General features: G+C 42.9%; 1 protein-coding gene across 4 annotated transcripts in view; it reads left to right on the forward strand.

Annotated features, from left to right (window-relative positions):
• The window catches only part of GABRA3 (gamma-aminobutyric acid type A receptor subunit alpha3), a 487,939-nt gene that overhangs the window by 152,689 nt on the left and 313,138 nt on the right, over nucleotides 1-22,112 (forward strand). For all 4 annotated transcript variants that reach the window (XM_040405233.1, XM_040405234.1, XM_040405237.1 and 1 more), the window contains one exon: nucleotides 13,351-13,472. In XM_040405233.1, coding sequence (XP_040261167.1) covers nucleotides 13,351-13,472 — 122 coding nt within the window. The remainder of the gene's footprint in view (nucleotides 1-13,350; nucleotides 13,473-22,112) is intronic.

Genomic DNA, 22,112 nt, shown 5'->3' on the forward strand with positions numbered 1-22,112 from the left:
AAATTAAAAAATGAGGATTGAATTTAGAAGTGCCCTGGAGTACAAGAATATATGGTTAAGGGGAGGTAGTTATAAATGTCTAATCTGCACAAGGGATGGACAGGTCCTGTGGGATCCATGCCTGGTTCATTTTTATGAACGTCAGCTTGTCCACATTGGCTGTGGACAGGCGGCTGCGTTTGTCTGTAATGACGCCCCCTGCAGTGCTGAATACACGTTCAGACAAAACGCTGGCCGCCGGGCAGGCCAGCACCTCCAAGGCATAAAAGGCTAGCTCTGGCCACGTGGACAATTTGGAGACCCAGAAGTTGAATGGGGCCGAACCATCAGTCATTACGTGGAGGGGTGTGCACACGTACTGTTCCACCATGTTAGTGAAATGTTGCCTCCTGCTAACACGTTCCGTATCAGGTGGTGGTGCAGTTAGCTGTGACGTGGTGACAAAACTTTTCCACATCTCTGCCATGTTAACCCTGCCCTCAGAGGAGCTGGCCGTGACACAGCTGCGTTGGCGACCTCTTGCTCCTCCTCTGCCTTCGCCTTGGTCTTCCACTTGTTCCCCTGTGACATTTGGGTGGGAATGCTCTCAGTAGCACGTCTACCAACGTGCGCTTGTACTCGCGCATCTTCCTATCACGCTCCAGTGCAGGAAGTAAGGTGGGCACATTGTCTTTGTACCGGGGATCCAGCAGGGTGGCAACCCAGTAGTCCGCACACGTTAAAATGTGGGCAACTCTGCTGTCATTGCGCAGGCACTGCAGCATGTAGTCGCTCATGTGTGCCAGGCTGCCTAGAGGTAAGGACAAGTTGTCCTCTGTGGGAGGCGTATCGTCATCGTCCTCCGCTTCCCCCCAGCCACGCACCAGTGATGGGCCAAAGCTGAGTTGGGTGCCACCCCGCTGTGAACATGCTTCATCCTCATCCTCCTCCACCTCCTACTCTTCCTAGTCCTCCTCGTCCTCCAGTAGTGCCTGGCTGGCCACATTTGTACCTGGCCTCTGCTGTTGCAAAAAACCTCCCTCTGAGTCACTTCTAAGAGACTGGCCTGAAAGTGCTAAAAATTATCCCTCTTCCTCCTCCTCCTGGGCCACCTCCTCTTCCATCATCGCCCTAAGTGTTTTCTCAAGGAGACATAGAAGTGGTATTGTAACGCTGATAACAGCGTCATCGCCACTGGCCATGTTGGTGGAGTACTCGAAACAGCGCAACAGGCCACACAGGTCTCGCATGGAGGCCCAGTCAATGGTGGTGAAGTGGTGCTGTTCCACAGTGCGACTGACCCGTGCGTGCTGCAGCTGAAACTCCACTATGGCCTGCTGCTGCTCGCACAGTCTGTCCAGCATGTGCAAGGTGGAGTTCCACCTGGTGGGCATGTCGCATATGAGGCGGTGAGCGGGAAGGCCGAAGTTACGCTGTAGCGCAGACAAGCGAGCAGCGGCAGGATGTGAACGCCGAAAGCGCGCACAGACGGCCCACACTTTATGCAGCAGCTCTGACATGTCGGGGTAGTTGTGAATGAACTTCTGCACCACCAAATTCAGCACATGCGCCAGGCAAGGGATGTGCGTCAAACCGGCTAGTCCCAGAGCTCCGACGAGATTTCGCCCATTATCGCACACCACCAGGCTGGGCTTGAGGCTCACCAGCAGCAACCACTCGTCGGTCTGTTGTTCAATACCCCGCCACAACTCCTGCGCGGTGTGGGGCCTGTCCCCCAAACATATGAGTTTCAGAATGGCCTGCTCACGTTTACCCCGGGCTGTGCTGAAGTTGGTGGTGAAGGTATGTGGCTGACTGGATGAGCAGGTGGAAGAAGAGGAGGAGGAAGCCGAGTAGGAGGAGGAGGCGGCTACAGGAGGCAAAGAATGTTGCCCTGCGATCCTTGGCGGCGGAAGGACGTGCGCCAAAGAACTCTCCGCCTGGGGCCCAGCCGCCACTACATTTACCCAGTGTGCAGTTAGGGAGATATAGCGTCCCTGGCCGTGCTTACTGGTCCACGTATCTGTCGTTAGGTGGACCTTGCCACAGATGGCGGTGCGCAGTGCACACTTGATTTTATCCGATACTTGGTTGTGCAGGGAAGGCACAGCTCTCTTGGAGAAGTAGTGGCGGCTGGGAACAACATACTGTGGGACAGCAAGCGACATGAGCTGTTTGAAGCTGTCTGTGTCCACCAGCCTGAATGACAGCATTTCATAGGACAGTAGTTTAGAAATGCTGGCATTTAGGGCCAGGGATCGAGGGTGACTAGGTGGGAATTTACGCTTTCTCTCAAATGTTTGTGAGATGGAGAGCTGAACGCTGCCGTGTGACATGGTGGAGATGCTTGGTGACGGACGTGGTGTTGTTGGTGGTACATCCTCTGTTTGCTGGGCGGCAGGTGCCAACGTTCCTCCCGAGGCGGAGGAAGAGGCCGAGGCAGCAGCAGAAGAGGTAGCAGGGGAGCCTGAGTGAGTTCCTTGTTTTTAAGGTGTTTGCATGCAGATGCCTGGTCATGCAGGTTGTGCTAAGGTTCAGAACGTTAATGCCTCGCTTCAGGCTCTGATGGCACAGCGTGCAAACCACTCGGGTCTTGTCATCAGCACATTGTTTGAAGAACTGCCACGCCAGGGAACTCCTTGAAGCTGCATTTGGGGTGCTCGGTCCCAGGTGGCGGTGGCCAGTAGCAGGCGAACTCTCTTGGCGGCGGGTGTTCTGCTTTTGCCTCTTCCTCTGAACTCTGAAAGTCAGTGGCACGACCTTCATTCCATGTGGGGTCTATGACCTCATCGTCCCCTGCATCGTCTTCCACCCAGTCTTCCTCCCTGACCTCCTTTTCAGTCTGCACACTGCAGAAAGACGCAGCAGTTGGCACCTGTGTTTCGTCATCATCATAGACGTGCTGAGGTGGTATTCCCATGTCCTCATCATCAGGAAACATAAGTGGTTGTGCGTCAGTGCATTCTATGTCTTCCCCCGCTGGGGAAGGGCTAGGTGGATGCCCTTGGGAAACCCTGCCAGCAGAGTCTTCAAACAGCATAAGAGACTGCTGCATAACTTGAGGCTCAGACAGTTTCCCTGATATGCATGGGGGTGATGTGACAGACTGATGGGCTTGGTTTTCAGGCGCCATCTATGTGCTTTCTGCAGAAGACTGGGTGGGAGATAATGTGAATGTGCTGGATCCACTGTCGGCCACCCAATTGACTAATGCCTGTACCTGTTTAGGCCTTACCATCCTTAGAACGGCATTGGGCCCCACCAAATATCGCTGTAAATTCTGGCGGGTACTGGGACCTTAGGTAGTTGGTTCACTAGGACGTGTGGCTGTGGCAGAACGGCCACGTCCTCTCCCAGCACCAGAGGGTCCACTAACATCACCACGACCATGTCCGCGTCCCTTACTAGATGTTTTCCTCATTGTTAACGTTCACCACAATAAGAAAAAAATTATTTTGCCCAATTGTCACAGTCGTTACCTCTGCCTGTGACCTTCTGTCTATGCTTTCGCTGCAGCTCTGTTCCTGTGTGTCATTTGTGGTTCTTTATGGGTTAACTCCCCTGTGTTTATTAGGAGTTAATCCTCTGTCTGCTCCATGGGTGTGGCTTCTCTGCTGCACCCATGGAACCTGTATATAAGGCTGAGGTTTCCTCAGTTCTGTGTCAGCTCTCCTGGTGTGTGTTGTCTTGTCCTGTCCTGCTCCTGGTTTGTACTCTCTCTCCCATGCTGCTGACCCATGGGATCCGTGTCTGTCTGTCTGTGCTCTGTGGGTTTCCCTACTTGTTCATTGACGTCCTCTTTCCCGTCTTTCTGTTATCTGTTCTGCCAGTTATGTTTTAGTTACTTTGTGTTTATTCATATGTCTGTGTCCAGCAAGCCCTTGCTGCACCTTTCTTTGCAGCAGAGTGGCATGCGCAAGTCCACAGAGTATACTACTGGTGGAGCAAGTACTTCTCTGCTCATTGTCACTCCTGTTTCCTTGCTATGTATTTTTGCTTGTGTTATTAGTTGCCCTGTTTTGTATTTGCCTGTCTGTTATGTTTGCCTATGTGCCGTCGGTACCTTCTGGTACCTGTTGTCCATTCGTTCCTGCTGTCACTGTCTAGTTCACGCTCCAGAGTGGACCCTGGCAACTTCCTGCGGCAAAGCCTAACCCTACCAGGAGTTGCTTAGTCACGCCCCTCTGGAGTATTACTAGACAGTGGCGCAGTGGGGGTTTTCTCCTACTGTGCTGACGGTACATAGAGCTCTTGTTTTGTCTGTGCTGCCTTCCCTGTTTTTGTTTGTGCAATAAACTCTTGTGTGTCTGTACCTGATTTCTGTTTTTTTATTGCTTGACGACGCGGTGGTCTCTCCTGGGACCTCCAACTCGTGACACCAATGTATTGAATTCAAATTCAGGCCTTTTTTTACAGGCCCCTAACACTATCTGGCTATCTATTTATGTACCGTATTACACTAATACAGGCACAGCAGTAACCACAGATTTAGGGGAATATAAATTGTAGGCCTAGTATTTAGGCCCTAGATGAAAGGTATCCTTTTACGGACAGAATTACACTTGGAGATTCACAGTAGCGTGTGAAAAAATATATAGGATTATGCTTTGAGCACTTGTATTTTAACACTTATTGTAATATACACTTTAACGGAAAGAAATACACTTGTAGATGCACAGTAGAATGTGAAGTTATTGAGGATGACCCTATCAGCACTTGAATTTACACCTTGAGTGTAATATACCCTTTTACGGACAGAAATACACTATGAGATGCACAATAGTGCGTGCAAATTTAAAGGCTTATGCTTTCAGTAATTGTAATTTAACACTTTGTGTAATATACCCTTTTACGGAAAAGAATACACTTGGAGATGCACGCTGAGTGTAATATACCCTTTTACGGACAGATTTACACTTGGCCTGCAACAGCAGAAACCACTGATTTAGGGTATTGCTATTTTGGATATTGAATTTCAACCCAGAACAAAAACTATGCTTTGACGGACACTATAAAACTTGTCCTGCCACAGCTGGAACACCAGATTTAGGGTATTGCTATTTTGGCAATTGAATTTCACCCCAGAATTTTTTTTTTATCCTTTGCCAGACAGCAGACAGTAGTACACTTGGCTAGCCACAGCTGGAACACCAGATTTAGGGGACTGCTATTATTGCAAGTGAATTTCACCCCTCAATAAAATATAGAAAATCCTATCCTGAGTTTCTAGGGGTGACAATAAGCACAGCCAAGCCCCTGATGTAGGATATAGCAAAAAAAATCTAGCTGGCGCACCACAAGACCCAAAATGGCCGCCGATCACCCCAGAAAAAAGTGACAGAAAAACGCTCTGGGCAGCCTAAAAACAGTGAGCAATTAAATAGCAGAAGTTGAATGATTCACAGCTGTAGATCGATCACTTCATTAAGTGTTTTTGCTGAGTTAATCCCTGCCTAATCTTGCCCTAACAGCAGCTGCATCCTCTCCCTACACTAATCAGAGCAGAGTGACATGCGGCGCTACGTGACTCCAGCTTAAATAGAGGCTGGGTCACATGCTGCACTGGCCAATCACAGCCATGGCAATAGTAGGCATGGCTGTGATGGCCTCTTGGGGCAAGTAGTATAACGCTTGTTGATTGGCTGCTTTGCAGGCTTTCAAAATGCGCCATAGAAATCGCCGAACAACGAACCCGAACTCGAATTTTGACGTAAATGTTCGGGTCCGTGTCACGAACACCCCAAAATTCGGTACGAACCCGAACTATACAGTTCGGGTTCGCTCATCCCTACTTCTGAACTGTTCTAGTCCCTCCTTTCATTCCTCCCCAGTCCCACTACCTTGCCCCCGGTGTCTATCTGCACTATCTTCCCCTCCTAGAATGTTATTTTCCTCCCCCCCAGTCCCTAGTTTAAACACTCCTCCAACCTTCTAGCCATCTTTCTCCCCAACACATTTGCCTCTTCCCCATTGAGGTGCAGCCCGTCCATACGATAGAGCCTGTAGCCGATAGAGAAGTCGGCCCAGTTTCCCAGGAACCCAAACCCCTCCTTCCTACACCAGTTCTTGAGCCACTTGTTAATCTCCCTAATCTCCCGCTGCCTTTCATGTGTGGCCCGTGGTACAGGCAGTATTTCGGAAAATGCTACCTTTTGAGGTTCTTGCCCTAAGCTTTTGACCTAAATCCCTGAAATCATTTTTAAGGACTCTCCACCTACCTCTAACTTTGTCATTGGTTCCGATATGGACCATGACCGCTGGATCTTCTCCAGCCCCTCCCAGTAATCTGTCAACCCGATCCGCGATGTGTCGAACTCTAGCTCCAGAAAGACAACACACTGTTCGGCGATCACGGTCTTTGTGACAGATTGCCCTATCTGTTCCCCTAATAATGGAGTCTCCCACTACCAGCACCTGTCTGGCCTTCCCTGCTCTCCTGGTCCCCTGCTTACTGGAGCTAACATTCCCCTGACTGGCAGAGGAAGTGTCCGGCTGCAGCAGTGCTGTCCCTGGACTGACATCCAGGGACAGCATAATTTTCAAATCTGCCAAAGGTGCAAACTTGTTGGGGTGTGTCAGATCAGGGCTAGCCTCCCTGGCACTCTTCCATCTACCCGCTTTCTAACTGTTACCCAGCTATCTCAGTGAGAAAGCATTTTATTTATAATTAGGTATATGTTATTTTTATTTCTTAGTTCTTATTTTTTTTATATTATATCTGTCTATTATTTTTCTAATCTTGAATAATTTACTTTATTTTTTACTATTCTTTAGGTTTTGATATTCTATACAAGAGGGACTGATTTTTTGGGGACAGTATAATAAAAAAAAATACAATAAAGAAAAAGTACCTGCAGTAGAAAATGAAATCTTTTAAAAACTAAGTATCAGAAGGATTATGTGCCTACATGTATTGCATTATATTTTTAAAAAGAGGATAAACAAAGATAAATTGCCCATTTATTGGTTTTATAATTCTTTAAGAGGTGGGTGCTGACCAATGCATTGGGGCTTATTACAAATTGCTGTTTTGTTCTATTCTAAATATTTCTCCCATATTTTTCAAATAAAGGCAGAAAAGGAAAAGCCTTCATTGAGGCCTGTGGAGCTCATTGTGTTGTGTCTGTATATCCACCGGGCCTCATTTTGTAATTATTTTCTATCCAAGTTTCCTCCCCTAGGTTCCAGTTTTACATTTTCAATTCCCCAAAATTTTAAAATACTTGAATTGTTGTCATGAACATATTTAATGTGTATAGAAATTGACATATATTTGTTGATATCGATAGCACTGAGATGTCCTGATATACGACGTCTCAGTTCTTGCATTGTTTTGCTCACGTAAAGTTTGTGGCAGGTGCATGCTGCTATATATATTGTAGGGGATAGTCTCTTATTCGGGGGTCATTCTCACAGACTTCGCCATGGACACCAGATTGAAGTCCAAAAGATGCTTTTATTTTTAAGCACATCAGCACAAAAACAGCAACCAAAACATAAACCTCAGCCGTCTGGCCACTGACTAAACAGTTTTTTCCCTCTCTATCGGGATCTGGGTCTATCACCCAGCTCCTCAAAACACATCACAGTGCTTACCCCCACACATGGTTAGAGGGTCCCGGGTCCCACAGGCCTTGACACAGCCTGCTCCTTTCCAGACTGGGAGAGTCCTGATTGAGGAGCTCAGCCCAGATTTATTAGGGCTCCTCAGCTGGCTGCTAATTAACCTCATTACCAGCCTAGCTGCAGCAGACAATGGGGAAACCCTATTTTCCCAGGCTTTCTAGTTCTCACCCAGCTTGCTCTGGGTGAGATACACCACTTTAATGGCCTTCCTATGGCCTTCTGGCAGCTCCACTGCCACTATATATATATATAAAATCTCCCTGAGTTTTCTTATCTCATACTTTTTTCCATCTCTAGAATTAGTAAAGCTCTGTATCCTTGGAATGTACCTACAAAAAGAACAGCCACAGCAAGGTCTTAAACCTCTAGGTCCCTGTTATGATATACCTGCCACATAAATTATTGGGGCAGGTATATAGAAGACATACATGGGATTGCAATCACACCTTATTTCTTATATTTGTTAACGCCCCTTAACAAAAATAATATTAGGATGACATACACTTTTGAAATACAAGAAAAGGAGATCTATTTTCTGGATCTGAAGATCACGAAATTGGAGGATGGTTACCAGCAGACTGACATTTACAGAACATCACCATCAACCAATGGTTACTTACAGTGGACCAGTTGGAATCCTCCCCCTTTGGAGAAGAGTCTGCCCACTGGACAGTATTTAGTAGCACATCGGAATTGCTCTAATCAGGAATCATTCTTAGCAGAAAGTAATGAATTACTTACTAGATCTCGAGAAAGGGGCTATCCTACACATCTGCTGAACAGAGCTAGAAAAGCCAAACATGATGAACTGCTACAATCTATACCTAGAGAAGAAAATAAAATAATCAGATGTATTAGTACATATAATGGTTATACATAAGAAATGTGTAAAGTCCTCAGAAGACATTGCCACATTTTACAATCAGATAAAGATCTGAAACCAGTTCTAAGCCCTTATCCAAGCATAATGTACCATAGATACCCCAATTTAAAGGATTATTTGGTCCATAGTTTTTACCAAGAAAAAACATCTGCACAGGGAAAGGGTGAAGAGGGATCTAGAAGTTCCTTGCGGTGACTGTTCTTTTTTAAGTACATTCCAAGGATGCAGAGCTTTACTATAGATATGACAACTAATAACCTGCAAAACTCAGGTAGTTATATACGGTATATAGCAGCATGCACCTGACCCAAACTTTATGTGGGCAAAACAATAGAAGAATTGAGACGTTGTATATCAGACCATCTCAGTGCTGCTATCGAGACAAAGATATGTCAATTTCTATACACATTATATATGTTCATGACAACAATTCAAGTATTTTAAAATTTTGGGGAATTGAAAATGTAAAACAAGAACCTAGGGGAGGAAACTTGAATAGATAATTACTACAAAATGAGGCCAGGTGAATATACAGACTCAACAGAATGAGGTCCATAGGCCTCAATGAAGGCTTTTCCTTTTCTGCCTTTATTTGAAAAATATGGGAGAAACATTTAGAATAAAACATTAACAGCAATTTTTAGTAAGCCCCCATGCATTGGTTAGCACCCACCTCTTAAAGAATTATAAAACCAATAAATGGGCAATTTCTCTTTGTTTATCCTCTTTTTAAAAATATGATGCAATACATGTAGGCACATGATGCTTCTGATGAGTTTCAAAAGATTTCATTTTCTACTGTAGGTACTTTTTCTTTATTGTATTTTTCTTTAATTTTACAGTCCCCCAAAAAATCAGGCCCTTTTGTATACAATATCAAAACCTAAATAAAAGCAATAAATAAAGTAAAATATTTAAGATTAGAAAAATAATAGACAGATATACTATTTAAAAAATAATAAATTAAAATAACATATACCCAAAAATAAATAAATAAATAATAGAGTAATTAAAAGGCGTGAAATGGCCATATTGGTAAAATATATAGGAAAATTAAAATAATGGAAACATTTTTGTTCTATTAAATTATTATAAAATATTACCTTTCTGTTTGAGGTAAAAGAAAATACCCTCCTCAGTCAAGAATCAACTAAAAATATTAATAAATAAAAAGCAATTATTTTATCCTTCTTTTTCTTCCCCCCTAAATTTGATTAAAGTATCATATTAAAGATGAGGTAGGTTATCAGTCTTTCCATGTAAAGTATAAATGTGAATACAGGTCTTTGAAATAATAGACAAAATACTAATATAAACATTAGTGCAGATCAGAGGGATAATTGCAGAAAGAATGACAATTAGCAGTGGATTGAAAATAAGTGAATGAGTTTGTTGCAAAAATATAAATAGAGACATACAAAAAGACACAATCTCTCTATTCAACACTCAGAGGCAGTAGGAATGTAAATACTCCCCTGTACAGAGGTTGCAATTTCTGCCTTTACCAGAAAAAACACATAAGGATAATTACCTACCTAACAAAACGTTGTTTGCCTCTTTTAACCACACAAAGAGCTTTCTTTCATAAAAAAAAAGAATAAAAGTTACCGTACATTTTATATAAAATGAGGTCATATGCAACAGATACAACATTTAATGTGACATTATCACAGTCATTTTCTGAAGTAATGTCTCCGAAGTCATGCTCTAAATGATGCTTTCTTGTCTGTATCTGTCAGTAATATGACACCACTTCTTGTCTTATTGACAATATGCTAAGAGACCAAACTGTTGAGGCCACAGATGGTAATTCATATGGGGCATAAGATGGATCATGGTATGTGTGCTTTCCCATGAAGCCATAAACAGTCAGGGTGGATTGGTCTTTGACTATAGGAACCCCCCCCCCCCCCCCCTTCCCTGTACTAGTCAGATAATGACATCATGAGGTCAATCACTCCCAAAAGCTAATTAGTAGCTCAGCATTCTGGGCTTGTCTGTCACTGATGACCTGTTTGCCAGCCTATGGGAACTGTACAGTGCCATGTATACTGTAAGGCTTTAATAATGTTCCATATAGCATGATGTGGCACTCCAAATCTGACTATAGTGACCTATATATGGTTGTGATGCTCCTTGTCTCATTGTAGCACTGTATATGTAATGACTAGGCACCATATAACACCATAGGTAAAATGATGGTGCTCCATATTCAACTGTAAAACTGCATATGAGGGTCAAAGAGCTCTGTCCCATTGTCTTCAAGGAGTATTCCTTAGTATTTTTGCATTGGCTAGACCTCCCACTAATGTGGTTATTGTGGCCGATGGTTTGCTGACTCCTACTTGCTTTGGCACTTGCCTACTGCCAATTTAGAGCCACCTACAATATGATGCTAAGTTTTTTTTCCAGGGACACTAAGAATCCCTATCCGTCCTTGGAAGAAGTTATACAAGATGACTCCCAGTCCTCAGCTGAATTGGTGGGATGTGAATTTATTACTAGGAAATGGAATGCAGATGTACTTGAAAGTTTGTGAAATCTTCAGAAATTTCTATATTTCGGCATAAATGTGCCCTAAAACTACATCAGATTTTCACACAAGTTCTAAAAATAGATAAATATAACCAAATCAAACAAATGAGTTAAAAATATTAGACTTTGTAATTTATTTTTTGAGGTAAAATGATCCAATATCACGTCTGTGGCAAAAAGTATGTGAATGTATGCAAAACAGAGGAAAGATGGGCGGCACAGCTAATGTCCCACATAGGCAAGTGGATTCCAGCGTTACCGAACATACGTGTCACACAGTGTTGCGGTGCTGAAGCCTCCAGAATAGTATAGAAAGTTCATATGCAGATAAAGAATAAAGCAGGCGGCACTCACCATTGTATTTAATAGAAACTCTTTATTTATCCGAGCCTCTATCGGATACAGTGGTGAGTGCTGCCTGCTTTATTCTTTATCTACAAAAAGTATGTGAACCTTTGCTTGCAGTATCTCACATGATTTCTGTGTGCTGCAATAACCGCATCTACACATATAGCCGGTAATTGTTGATTAGTTTTGCACATTGGCTTGGAGGAATCTTAGCCCATTCCTCCGTACAAAACAGCTTTAAGTCTTTTATGTTGGTGGGTTTCCTCCCATGAACTGCTTACTTCAGGTCCTTCCACAACTTTTCTTTTGGATTAAAGTCAAGACTTGGCCATTTCAAAACTATATTCTTCTTTAACCATTCATTGATAGAATGAGTTGTGCGCTTAGGATCTTTGTTTTGTACTGTAGCATGGCCCATGTTCTCTTGAGATTCAGCTCATGAACAGATGTCCTGACATTTTCCTTTAGAATTTGCTGGAATAATTTTGAATTTTATTGTTCCATCAATCTCGGCCCAATGCACCAAAATAATCCCAAATCATGATAAACGTTATCAAACTGCTGACTGGCTGCAATGTTCTTTTTATAGCGTAGTGGCTTTCTCTTTGCAATCCTACTATGTGCACTATCGTTTAATGTCCTCCATTTGGTGGCTTCATTAACATTATCTAATGTGAGAAAGGCCTTAGAGGTTACATTGGGTTACTTTGTGACCTTGCAGACTATTATACACCTTGTTCTTGGCATATTCTTTGTTGGTCAACAACTCCTGGAGAGGGAAATAATGGTCTTGAATTTCCCCTATTTATCAAAATCAGTCTGACTGTGGATTGTGGAGTCTAAACTCTTTAGAGATAATTTTGTAACCTTTTCCAGGTTCATTAACATCAGCAGCTCTTCTTTTGAAATCCTCAAATGTCCTTTGCGCCATGATATACTTCTACAAACACATGTTCTGAATACCAGACTTTGATAGATCACCATTGATTGAAAACACCTCACTGTAGAATTTCACCTTCAAATTATCTGCTAATCCTAAAGGTACTTATACTTTTGCCACTCACTGACAATGTGCTATTGAATCAATGTGCTCAGTAAACAATGAAAGGCTAGTTTCACAATTACGTAGGAAACAGCCTGATGGATTTCTCTGTTTTCAGCATTGGTGGAACCTACAGGGATCAGCCTCCCAAATCTGAGAAACACTAGTGTGAAACTAGCTTTAGTCTAATATGTTTGACTCATTTGTTTTATTTGGCTCTCTTTATCTACTTTTAAGAATTGTGTGAAAATCTGAGGTAGTTTTAGGTCAAATTTATGGAGAAATATAGATAATTGTGAAAGGTTTGGAAGTTTTCAAGCACCACTGTATCTGCCAGGAACTGCAGACAGCCCCAGTTGTGAGGTTTCATGATAAGTTAAGTGGGTTGGACATTCTTTTTGCAGAGAATATTTGTGAATGAGCCACATAAATGTATGTGAAAGTTGGCTTAATCACTAAAACATACACGTGACCAATCCTAAAGGGATTCCCATTAAAAAATAGCTAAGCTGGAGATAAGGGGAAGTTTTATAAAATAATAAAATTATATTTACCTGTTAACCCACCTCCCCTCAATCTAACATCTGTGTTCCCTGTCAGTCGCTGTTTACTAGGATGCAACAATGACATTATTTCATCATGTGACTGCTGAAGCCAAATAATAGCTGCAGTGGTAATGTGTTTATACTGGTGCAGTAGCAAGGAAGCAAATGGGAATTTTAACAGGTATGAGCAGAGTCTTCTGTTATTTTATTCAATTTACTCCCTTTTTCCAAATCTTTGGGAAAATGACAACACTTTTATCATTTATCATTTTATCAATTTAAGTAACTATATGAACGTTTATTAAAACCGTCAAAAGTAATGAGTATAGTGCCATATAATAACACAGTTCTATCATGAAGTTCTGACTTTTATTCTATGGTTTCTCATACAGATTATCACCTAAACATGCTCCTGAAGTTGTTGATGACAGCAAGGACAATATCACCCTATTCACCAGGATCCTGGATCGGCTTCTTGATGGATATGACAACAGATTAAGGCCAGGTCTAGGGGGTAAGTATATTCAATACTGTAAATTTAAAACAGTGATGTGCAACCTTCTCTGGTCCAATGAGTACATTCTTAGACTGAACAAATTCCAAGGGTGGCAATTAGACATGAGCGAAATTTATTCACGGAAAATGTAATAAAAAAACGGCTATTTCCTGGCTGCAGAGAACCTTTATAGTGGTGTAGAACACTGTGCCTTGCAGTAACACGCATAGGGAGTCTGCTCTGGTAGTGAAATAATACTGTGAGTCAGTATGACATGCAGATGACAGGCGTTACTCTTAAAATCACTGCACACTTCACTTATTTGGGCAGTCATGGGGCTAAAACTGACCAAATAACTCAAGTATGAACTCAGACTTTCAGGTCGATGTTAGCGGCAAGTAGAAGCGCACTGCTTTTACACCGTCGTTAGATGATTCCACATAGATGTCTACAGAACCTGTTCTATTAAATCCTTATACAAGTAGAGCCCCCCGACAGAGTGGAGAGGGTGTCAGCAGTAAGTTTGTGTTGAGGTCACTGATTATTTTGCCCTTCCTCTGATCAGTCGGAACAATAACCCACAAAAAACAGATCCTGTCTGTGAAGCATCCGCCTTCACTCAGTCAGCATTTGGTCAGTAATCCATCAGTATTCAATTGTTCCTGCAGTGGAGGCTGAGGACATGGTGGAGAATGAGGAGTTAGAAGCGGACATTGTCGCTGGACCAGCGGCGTGAGAACGTGGAGGCAGAAATGGCGTCTCCTGGCCAAGTTGCTGGTGTAGCTCGGCAGGAACCACATTTACCCAGTGGGCCATAAAGGACATATATTGTCCTTGACCGTAGTTACAGCTACCAACCAATTTTCCAGGTCCCTACAGAAAAATGAAGTTTCCAATCACCCATCAATTTTCCCCAAAAAAGCAGTTTCACAAAAATATTCCCCAACAAATGGCTAATATACGTAATATATGGCTAATATACGTAATTCGGTCCGTACAGCAAAAAGAAGTCTCCAATCACCCATCAATTTTCCCAAAAAAGGCTGTTTCACAAAAAAAATTCTACAATGAATGGCTAATCGAGATAATTCAGTCCTTAAAGCAAAAAGAGGTCTACAATCACCCATCAATTTTCCATAAAAAGGCTGTTTCACAAAGAAATTCCCCAACGAATGGCTAATCAATGTAATTTGGGCCATACAGGAAAAAGGTCTATAATCACCTATCATTTTTCCCAAAAAAGGATGTTTCACAAAAAAATTGCCCAACGAATGGCTAATCGACGTAATCCTGTCCGTACAGCAGAAGGAAGTCTACAATCACCCATCAATTTTCCCAAAAAAGACTGTACCACAAACAAATTTCACCACTGAATGGCTAATCGCCGTAAATTGGTCCATACAGCAAAAATAAGTCTACAATCACCCATCAATTTTCCCAAAAAAGGCTGTATCACAAACAAATTTCACCACTGAATGGCTATAATTTGGTCCGTACAGCAAAAGGAAGTCTACATTCACCCATCAATTTTCACAAAAAAGGCTGTTTCACAAACAAATTTCACCACTGAATGGCTAATCAATGTCATTTGGTCCATACAGCAAAAGGAAGTCTACAATCACCCATCAATTTTCCCCATAAAGGCTGTTTTACAAAATATGTCACCACTAAATGGCTAACACTTAGTGATGGACGAACATTGGCTGGGACGGTTCGCGATCAAATGTTCGTGAACCGAAAGTTTGCGGCAGGCTCCGTTCACTTTAATGGCAGACGAACCGGAAAAACCTTCAGCTCATATTTGCAGCCACCAAATACTTAGTAGAAGTGCACAAATAGTCCCACAACATGGACAGTGACATACTAGAGGTGGATCAATGACAAAAATTCCAACAAAAAATATGTGTCTTAATCAGGGGACATTTTTATGCGTCTTAAAGGGAAATTCTCTTAAATGTGCCCTGTTGCGCTACCTAAATGCACTATATAGAAAGTATATTATTGGTATATACCACCCCTGCTTCAATCACTTTTTTGGGGGGGCAACTGGTATATCACACCAGTAGAAATTATTTGTTCCAATAACGCTTGTCCCTCTATATACCTGCGGTATCGCAGCAGAACCGCACACAACTGCTGCACAATACAAATGCACTATAATATACTTTCTATGTTGGAAAGTATATTATAACATTGTACAAGGAAGGAAGGCAATCCATTAGAATATACATAAAGATAAAAAGTAACCTTTAATAATGTTACTATTAAGGGCTTATTCAAATGGCCGTATGCTATCCGCAAAAATGCGGTTCCGTTTTTTTGCGGATTAGATGCTGACCCATTCACTTCTATGGGGCCCTTTTCTATTCCACAGTTCCGCAAAACGAATGAAACATGTCCTATACTTGTCCGTGAAAATCAGGACATGGCCCCAATGAAGTCTATGGGTCCCCAAAAATACTGAATGCTATCTGTTTTTTTACAGACATGGTGAACTGTCCCAAAAAAACGGATCCACATTTTTGCAGACAGCATACGGCCTGAATGAGGCCGGGTCCATTCGCAGGTCCGTAAGTGTTCTGCAGATCCGCAAATTGTGGATACGCAAAACACAGACATTGGCAATGTGCATTCCGCAATTTGCGGACCGCACATCGCCGGCACTATAATAGAAAATGCCTAATCTTGTCCGCAATTGCGGACAAGAATAGGACATGTTCTATTTTTTTGCAGAAACGGAAGCACGGATGCGGAAGTGCGGATCCGCAAATGCAGATGCGAACAGCACATTCCGGCCCCATTGAAAATAAATGGGTCTGCACCTGTTCCGCAAAATTGCGGAACGGTTGCGGACCCATTCTGCGGACGTGTGAATGGAAAAGATATCCCTCAAAATGAAAATAAATGTAATAATTAAAGTTAAGCAAAAAGCATAGATGTGGTAGGCAATAACAAGTGCTCGGCGGCACCAAATCAGAAACCATATGTCCTACCACAATCCGGAGGGTTCCAGTGCACTTCCATGAATCCCGGAGGGAAAGCAAAAAACATCTATCCCTGCGCTAGATGATGATGTGGTATTGAAGGACAGGGTGGGCAAAGAACTGTCCCTGATATTACCCTACAGGGCGGTGCTATTCTGGCCCTGATAGCCTAACCACAGAGCACCCGCCCTGATAAGAGCGACCCGGTCCGGAACCTTACCCTATATAAAAATGGCCCTAGTATGCCCCTAGCCCTTAAGCCCCTGAATTCCAGGTGATCACTATTTATGTGTTTTTGACTCATTTTAAAAGTATATTATAAGTATATTGCACCCCTCTGTGTATCATACCTATCGATATCACACCTATACCAGTCCTTAAAAGGACTTTTGTGGCCCTATTAGCTAGCGTTTGGTGTCCCTAACAGCCTGTCCCTGCTCCACACAGCAACCTCTCCCTACACTGGCAAAAGACTTAATGTAAAATGGCAGCCAGATCTGGTTTATTCATAAGTTAGGGGGTATGTCCATGTGCTCAAACTTTTTAATTGGCTGTCCTGTACCACCTGATGGATGTGTCATGGGTCAAAGTTCTTCACAATGTAAAAGAATATGGCGGGCGCGAATATCGCCATATGTTCGCATGTTCGGCGAATGCGAACACGCAAAGTTTGCCGCAAAACGACTGGGCGAACCGCATTGGCCATCTCTATTTACAATCACCCATCAATTTTCCCAAAAAAGGCTGAATCACAAACAAATTTCACCACTGAATGGCTAATAGACGTAATTCGGTCCATACATCAAAAGGAAGTCTCCAATCACGCATCAATTTTCCCAAAAAAGGCTGCATCACAAACAAATTTCACCACTAAATGGCTAATCAACGTAATTTGGTCCATACAGCAAAAGGAAGTCTACAATCACCCATCAATTTTCTCGTATACTTTTTCCTATTAATACACCCCCAAAAAATAAATACAGCATTCACAATTCACCACAGCTAATAGGACTTAAGTATCTATCCTATTAATACGCCTTGTAAATGGCTGTAGTACAATAGAACTATTACACGACAAAAAGACCTTTAGAACATATAACTGCACTGCTGAACGGCAAATATATTTTTATTTTGCCACTATTACACTACAAAAAGGGCTTTAGAACATATAACTGCACCGCTGAATGGCAAATATTTTTTCTTTTTCCACTAATGCATGCCACAAAAGGCTTTAGAAGATATAACTGCACCGCTGAATGGCAAATGTATTTTTACTTTTGCCACTAATACACGACAAAAAGGGCTGTAATTTTAGCACTTCACCACACAACGGCTAATAAGCCCTTTTTTCCCACTAATACAAGCACCGCACAAAGGCAAATAAAACGTAGAAATATTAACCCTGTTAATGCCTGTATCAAACAGCACTTGCACCCTAATAAGAGCGGTTTGCTGGAATTACAGAGCTGTATAATGGCAATGACGGATGACTACCCTCCCCTATCCATCGTCCCGGCCCTAATTCAGAACACATTACCGCAGGAGGTATAACAGGAGAGGACTATAACTCCCAGCATGTCTAAGCCATTATTATTTCATATCAGAGCACATTACAGGGGGAGGTATAAGAGGATGGGACTACAACTCCCAGCATATCCAAGCTGTTACTATGTAATATCAGAGTACATTATAAGAGGAGGTATAAGAGGAGAGGACTACAACTCCCAGCATATCCAGGGTGTTGTAATGTACCCTAATATTACATAATAATGGCCTGGTCATGCTGAGAGTTGTAGTCCTCTCTTGTTATACCTCCTCTTGTAATGTACTCAGATATTACATAACAAGCTGGACATGCTGGGAGTTTTAGTCCTCTCCTCATACCTCATCTTGTAATGTACTCTGATATGACATAAGATGAGAGGACTACAACTCCCAGCATTTCCCTAGCACTTACATTGAATCTTTCACTTCTTCCCATGCATCATTGGTCTTCTCCTTCATTACTTTACTGCATAGCTCCGCCTCCTGTTCTGGTCACATGATGGTGAAGTCATCGCAGGTCCTTCATCCCCCTCTTCTCTGCTGAGCTCCGCCTCCTGCACGTGACATCATGTTAGGTCCTACAACTCCAATAGAAGAGTGTTGCTGGTGTCCGGAGCTGTGAGTTTGCAGAGCAGCACTGTGGTAATGACTTGTGTTATGTGTACAGGGAGGGGGCCTTACACTGCATTGTAAAGTGCAGCTTTTCAGCTGTCCGCACGTTTGCTTCCACGGACGTTCAGCTGAACAGCAGCACTGAAGCAGGGGGCCCCTTAGACCATGAGGGCCCTGGGAAATTGCCCAGTTTGCCCCCCCCTAACGCCGGCCCTGGTCATGAATATTGGTGCATTGCACAGCTATGTACACGGCTATAAATTAGACCCGCCTATACTATTGTTGAGGAAATTTTATTATGCGGACATTTTACTTTAGGATGTGTGTGTGTTTTTATAGTTTGTCATCTGTCTCCCTGTGTCTTGGAGAAATGTCTGCTTTTAAGACATGCATATCTGCCTTGTCGGTATACTAGTACCGTATACTGACAATAGCTGTAGCAATGTCTCGCAGATAATTTCAAACCTATGGGAACCAGTAGAATGATCTTTATTAGACACTGATCACCTTTGAGCAGTATTGAATGAGGTCCATGCTGACAGGGATGGGGCGTGTGCATTGTCTGCCTAGCCACATTGATTGCCCCGCCCTGTCCTTTGACATCACTTCCTGCATGTTATAACTTCCTGTATCCTTGTCTTGGGCCAGCCCCTTTTACACCTTTTGTTAGTAAATAAAAGGTGAGCAGACTGGGGAGCGCGGGGGAGTCTCTCAGGATTTTCAAAGAAGATGGTAACACGTGTGTTTGTCTCTGACTGGGGCTGAGAAGAGGGACTCACCTTTTTCCTTACACAAACTTTGATGCGAGCTGATTACAACTATTAATATTTACCACAACACTATGGATGCACAGTAACTCTACAGCTAATAGAATGGATTAGCTGTGACTCTTGGTGCATTGCACAGCTATGTACACGGTGATAAATTGTAGCAAAGTCTGTAGTTCAGCAGTCTCCTACGCTATCCCTCCACTCTCCCTCTCCAATATTGTCCTACACTCTCTGTTGTAGTGAATGAGCATCTTGTCACATCTCTCCCTAGATTCTGCTCACAGGAAAATGCCAGAGACCACCCTGGATCAGGGTTTTATAGGGCTCTGCCTAGCTGTGACATCAGAGGGGGGTGGCTGCAGATTGGCTGGCTGTAAGCCATTATGGGTGATCTCGCATTGCCGGGCTTGTTACCTCTACACTTACTTTCACTTTCTAACATGTGCAGCCGCCATTTTAGGAAAACTGATTTGTTACCACAGAGCGCAAGGAAATTTGGATTTGTTTAGAATCAAAGTTTTCTTAAACTTCAAACCAAATTCTTGTTCTGATGCTTCACTTCACTCAACACTACAGGCAACCCATCTGGACCCGGGCTCTTCTCAGAGAGGGTGATGTGCATAGCTTGCCATATTTATATGAGCAATAAGGAAATATCCTCTGGGATAAACTCAGAAAGGGTTAGATGCTGGAAAAATGTCTAGATTTTAGATAGTTTAGTTTGTTTGTCCTGAAAGGATTCATGTGTAGTGGAATTTGTGATATCAAGAATCTAGTTGCCTATCTCTAAGTTTTTTGAGTCTGGAGCCATGAACAGTAAACTTTCTATGGATATATGCTTTATGAGCTTCCCAAACCATTGGAAAGGGGATCTCCAGTGTAGCACTGATTCAAAAGTAAGAGGCAAGCCTAGAGTTAAAGTCCCGCAGAGTCTCCTCTCTTCCCAAAAGTGCCTCATTGAGATTCCAAAAATATCCCCTCTTCTCATTACCCAAAATGGAAAGATGCAATTTAAGTGGCAAGGGGATATAATCAAGATGCTGGTGATTATTATATGCCTGAGAATAGAAAGTAAAGTCCCTTGTGTCAGGATAGAGTATATGCCATGCTTGCACCAAACGCATGCCAGAAAGGTTTTTTTGGCTGTCAGGCTAAATCAGGAAACAGCTGAACGTGCTGTGGAAAAATCTTGAAGAGGGTTAAAAGTGACTTTAAAAAGTCACCCCCACTAGCAATATGCTCTTCCTAAATGTCCAAAATTGCTTCACTGTGGATAACTTGACAGCCAGGCTACCTGTCTGATATTTGAATCATAAAGGTTTGCAATAGAGACTAAAGTGTTACCCACTAGCCCTTTAAGAAAAAGGAACTTTCCAGTTTCATCTGAATGAACCACCTTTAATGAGAAATGAACCCTTTTTTTTCAGTCATAATAGAAGTCTATGGGCTGCAAAACGGATCTGTCCCGTTTCCGTTATGCAGGAGAGGACTCGCCTGCATAACAGAAATGGGACGGATCCGTTTTGCAGCCCATAGACTTCTATTATGATGGAATGAATAACGGAATGCCTCTAAAGGCATTTCGTTATGCATTCCGTCATAGAATTGCGTTATGGTCTGTGGTAACAGAATCCATAAAGCAATTCCCTTTTACCACCAAACGAAGTGTAAACTAATTTCAAAATATGACATTCGCTCATCTCTAGTTGCTATAAATCCGGTGTAGTGGTATGTTAAATAGTCGGTGATTTTTATCAGGAATCCATTTCTTGTTTTGTGCTGAAGGGTCTGCCTGCTCTGTTGGTTCTGGGTTTACCATGGTTGAGCAAACATAATCCTACCATTGACTGGCATGCGAGAGTATATTGCCGAGAGTTTGGCTAAGGGACATATTAGACTTTCCAAGTCCCCACTGGCAGCAGGGATTTGCTTTGTAAAGAAGAAAGACAGAACTCTTAGGCCATGTCTGGACTTCCGTGAGCTCAATCGGATTACGAGTCCTGACTTGTTTAAACAGATTTTTGGTGCCAAGGTGTTTTCCAAGTTGGTCAGGATCAAGGAAGGGGATGAATGGAAGACGGCGTTTAATACCCCAGAGGGTCATTTTGAGAGTCTGGTCATCCTGTTTGGGCTAACTAATGCTCATGCAGTTTTCCAGCATTTTGTTAATGATATCTTTCATCATCTGTTGTGTATGTGGATGACATACTAATTTATTCTCCAGATATGGAGACTCATCAGGATCGCATGAGACAGGTGTTACAGATCCTGAGAAAGAATAAATTGTATGCTAAGAAGGAGTAGGTTGTATTTTGCTGTTCCGGAAGTGCAATTCCTGGGTTACCTACTCTCATGTTCAGGTTTTCGTATGGATCCTGAAAAGGTCCGTGGTGTATTGGACTAGGATCGACCCAAAAATCTACCTGTCACGCCTTGCCCTGTGAATGTGCAGAGGTCTGTCAGACTTGCTGCACATGTCTGACTTCTCTGTTTGTTTTGGTTTGGGTTTGAGCTGGATCCACCTTCCCTCAGGTGTCCTGGGTTTGATTGTTAGTGAGGCTATTTATCCCTCCTTCCCCCAGTGGCCTGTGTGGGTTATAGTTCTTTCCTGTGAGCGCTGGATGTGTGGTGGATCGTGTGCTCCAGCTCTGCTCTAAGATAAGTCCTCTCCGTTATTTCCCATTGTGTCTTTTATCTAGGCCTCTAGGGAGAGCTTGCTTCCTCCGGGTTTGAAGAAGCAGGTTGCC

The sequence above is a fragment of the Bufo bufo genome, chromosome 8, assembly GCF_905171765.1.
Source record: "Bufo bufo chromosome 8, aBufBuf1.1, whole genome shotgun sequence".
Classification (NCBI taxonomy): domain Eukaryota; kingdom Metazoa; phylum Chordata; class Amphibia; order Anura; family Bufonidae; genus Bufo; species Bufo bufo.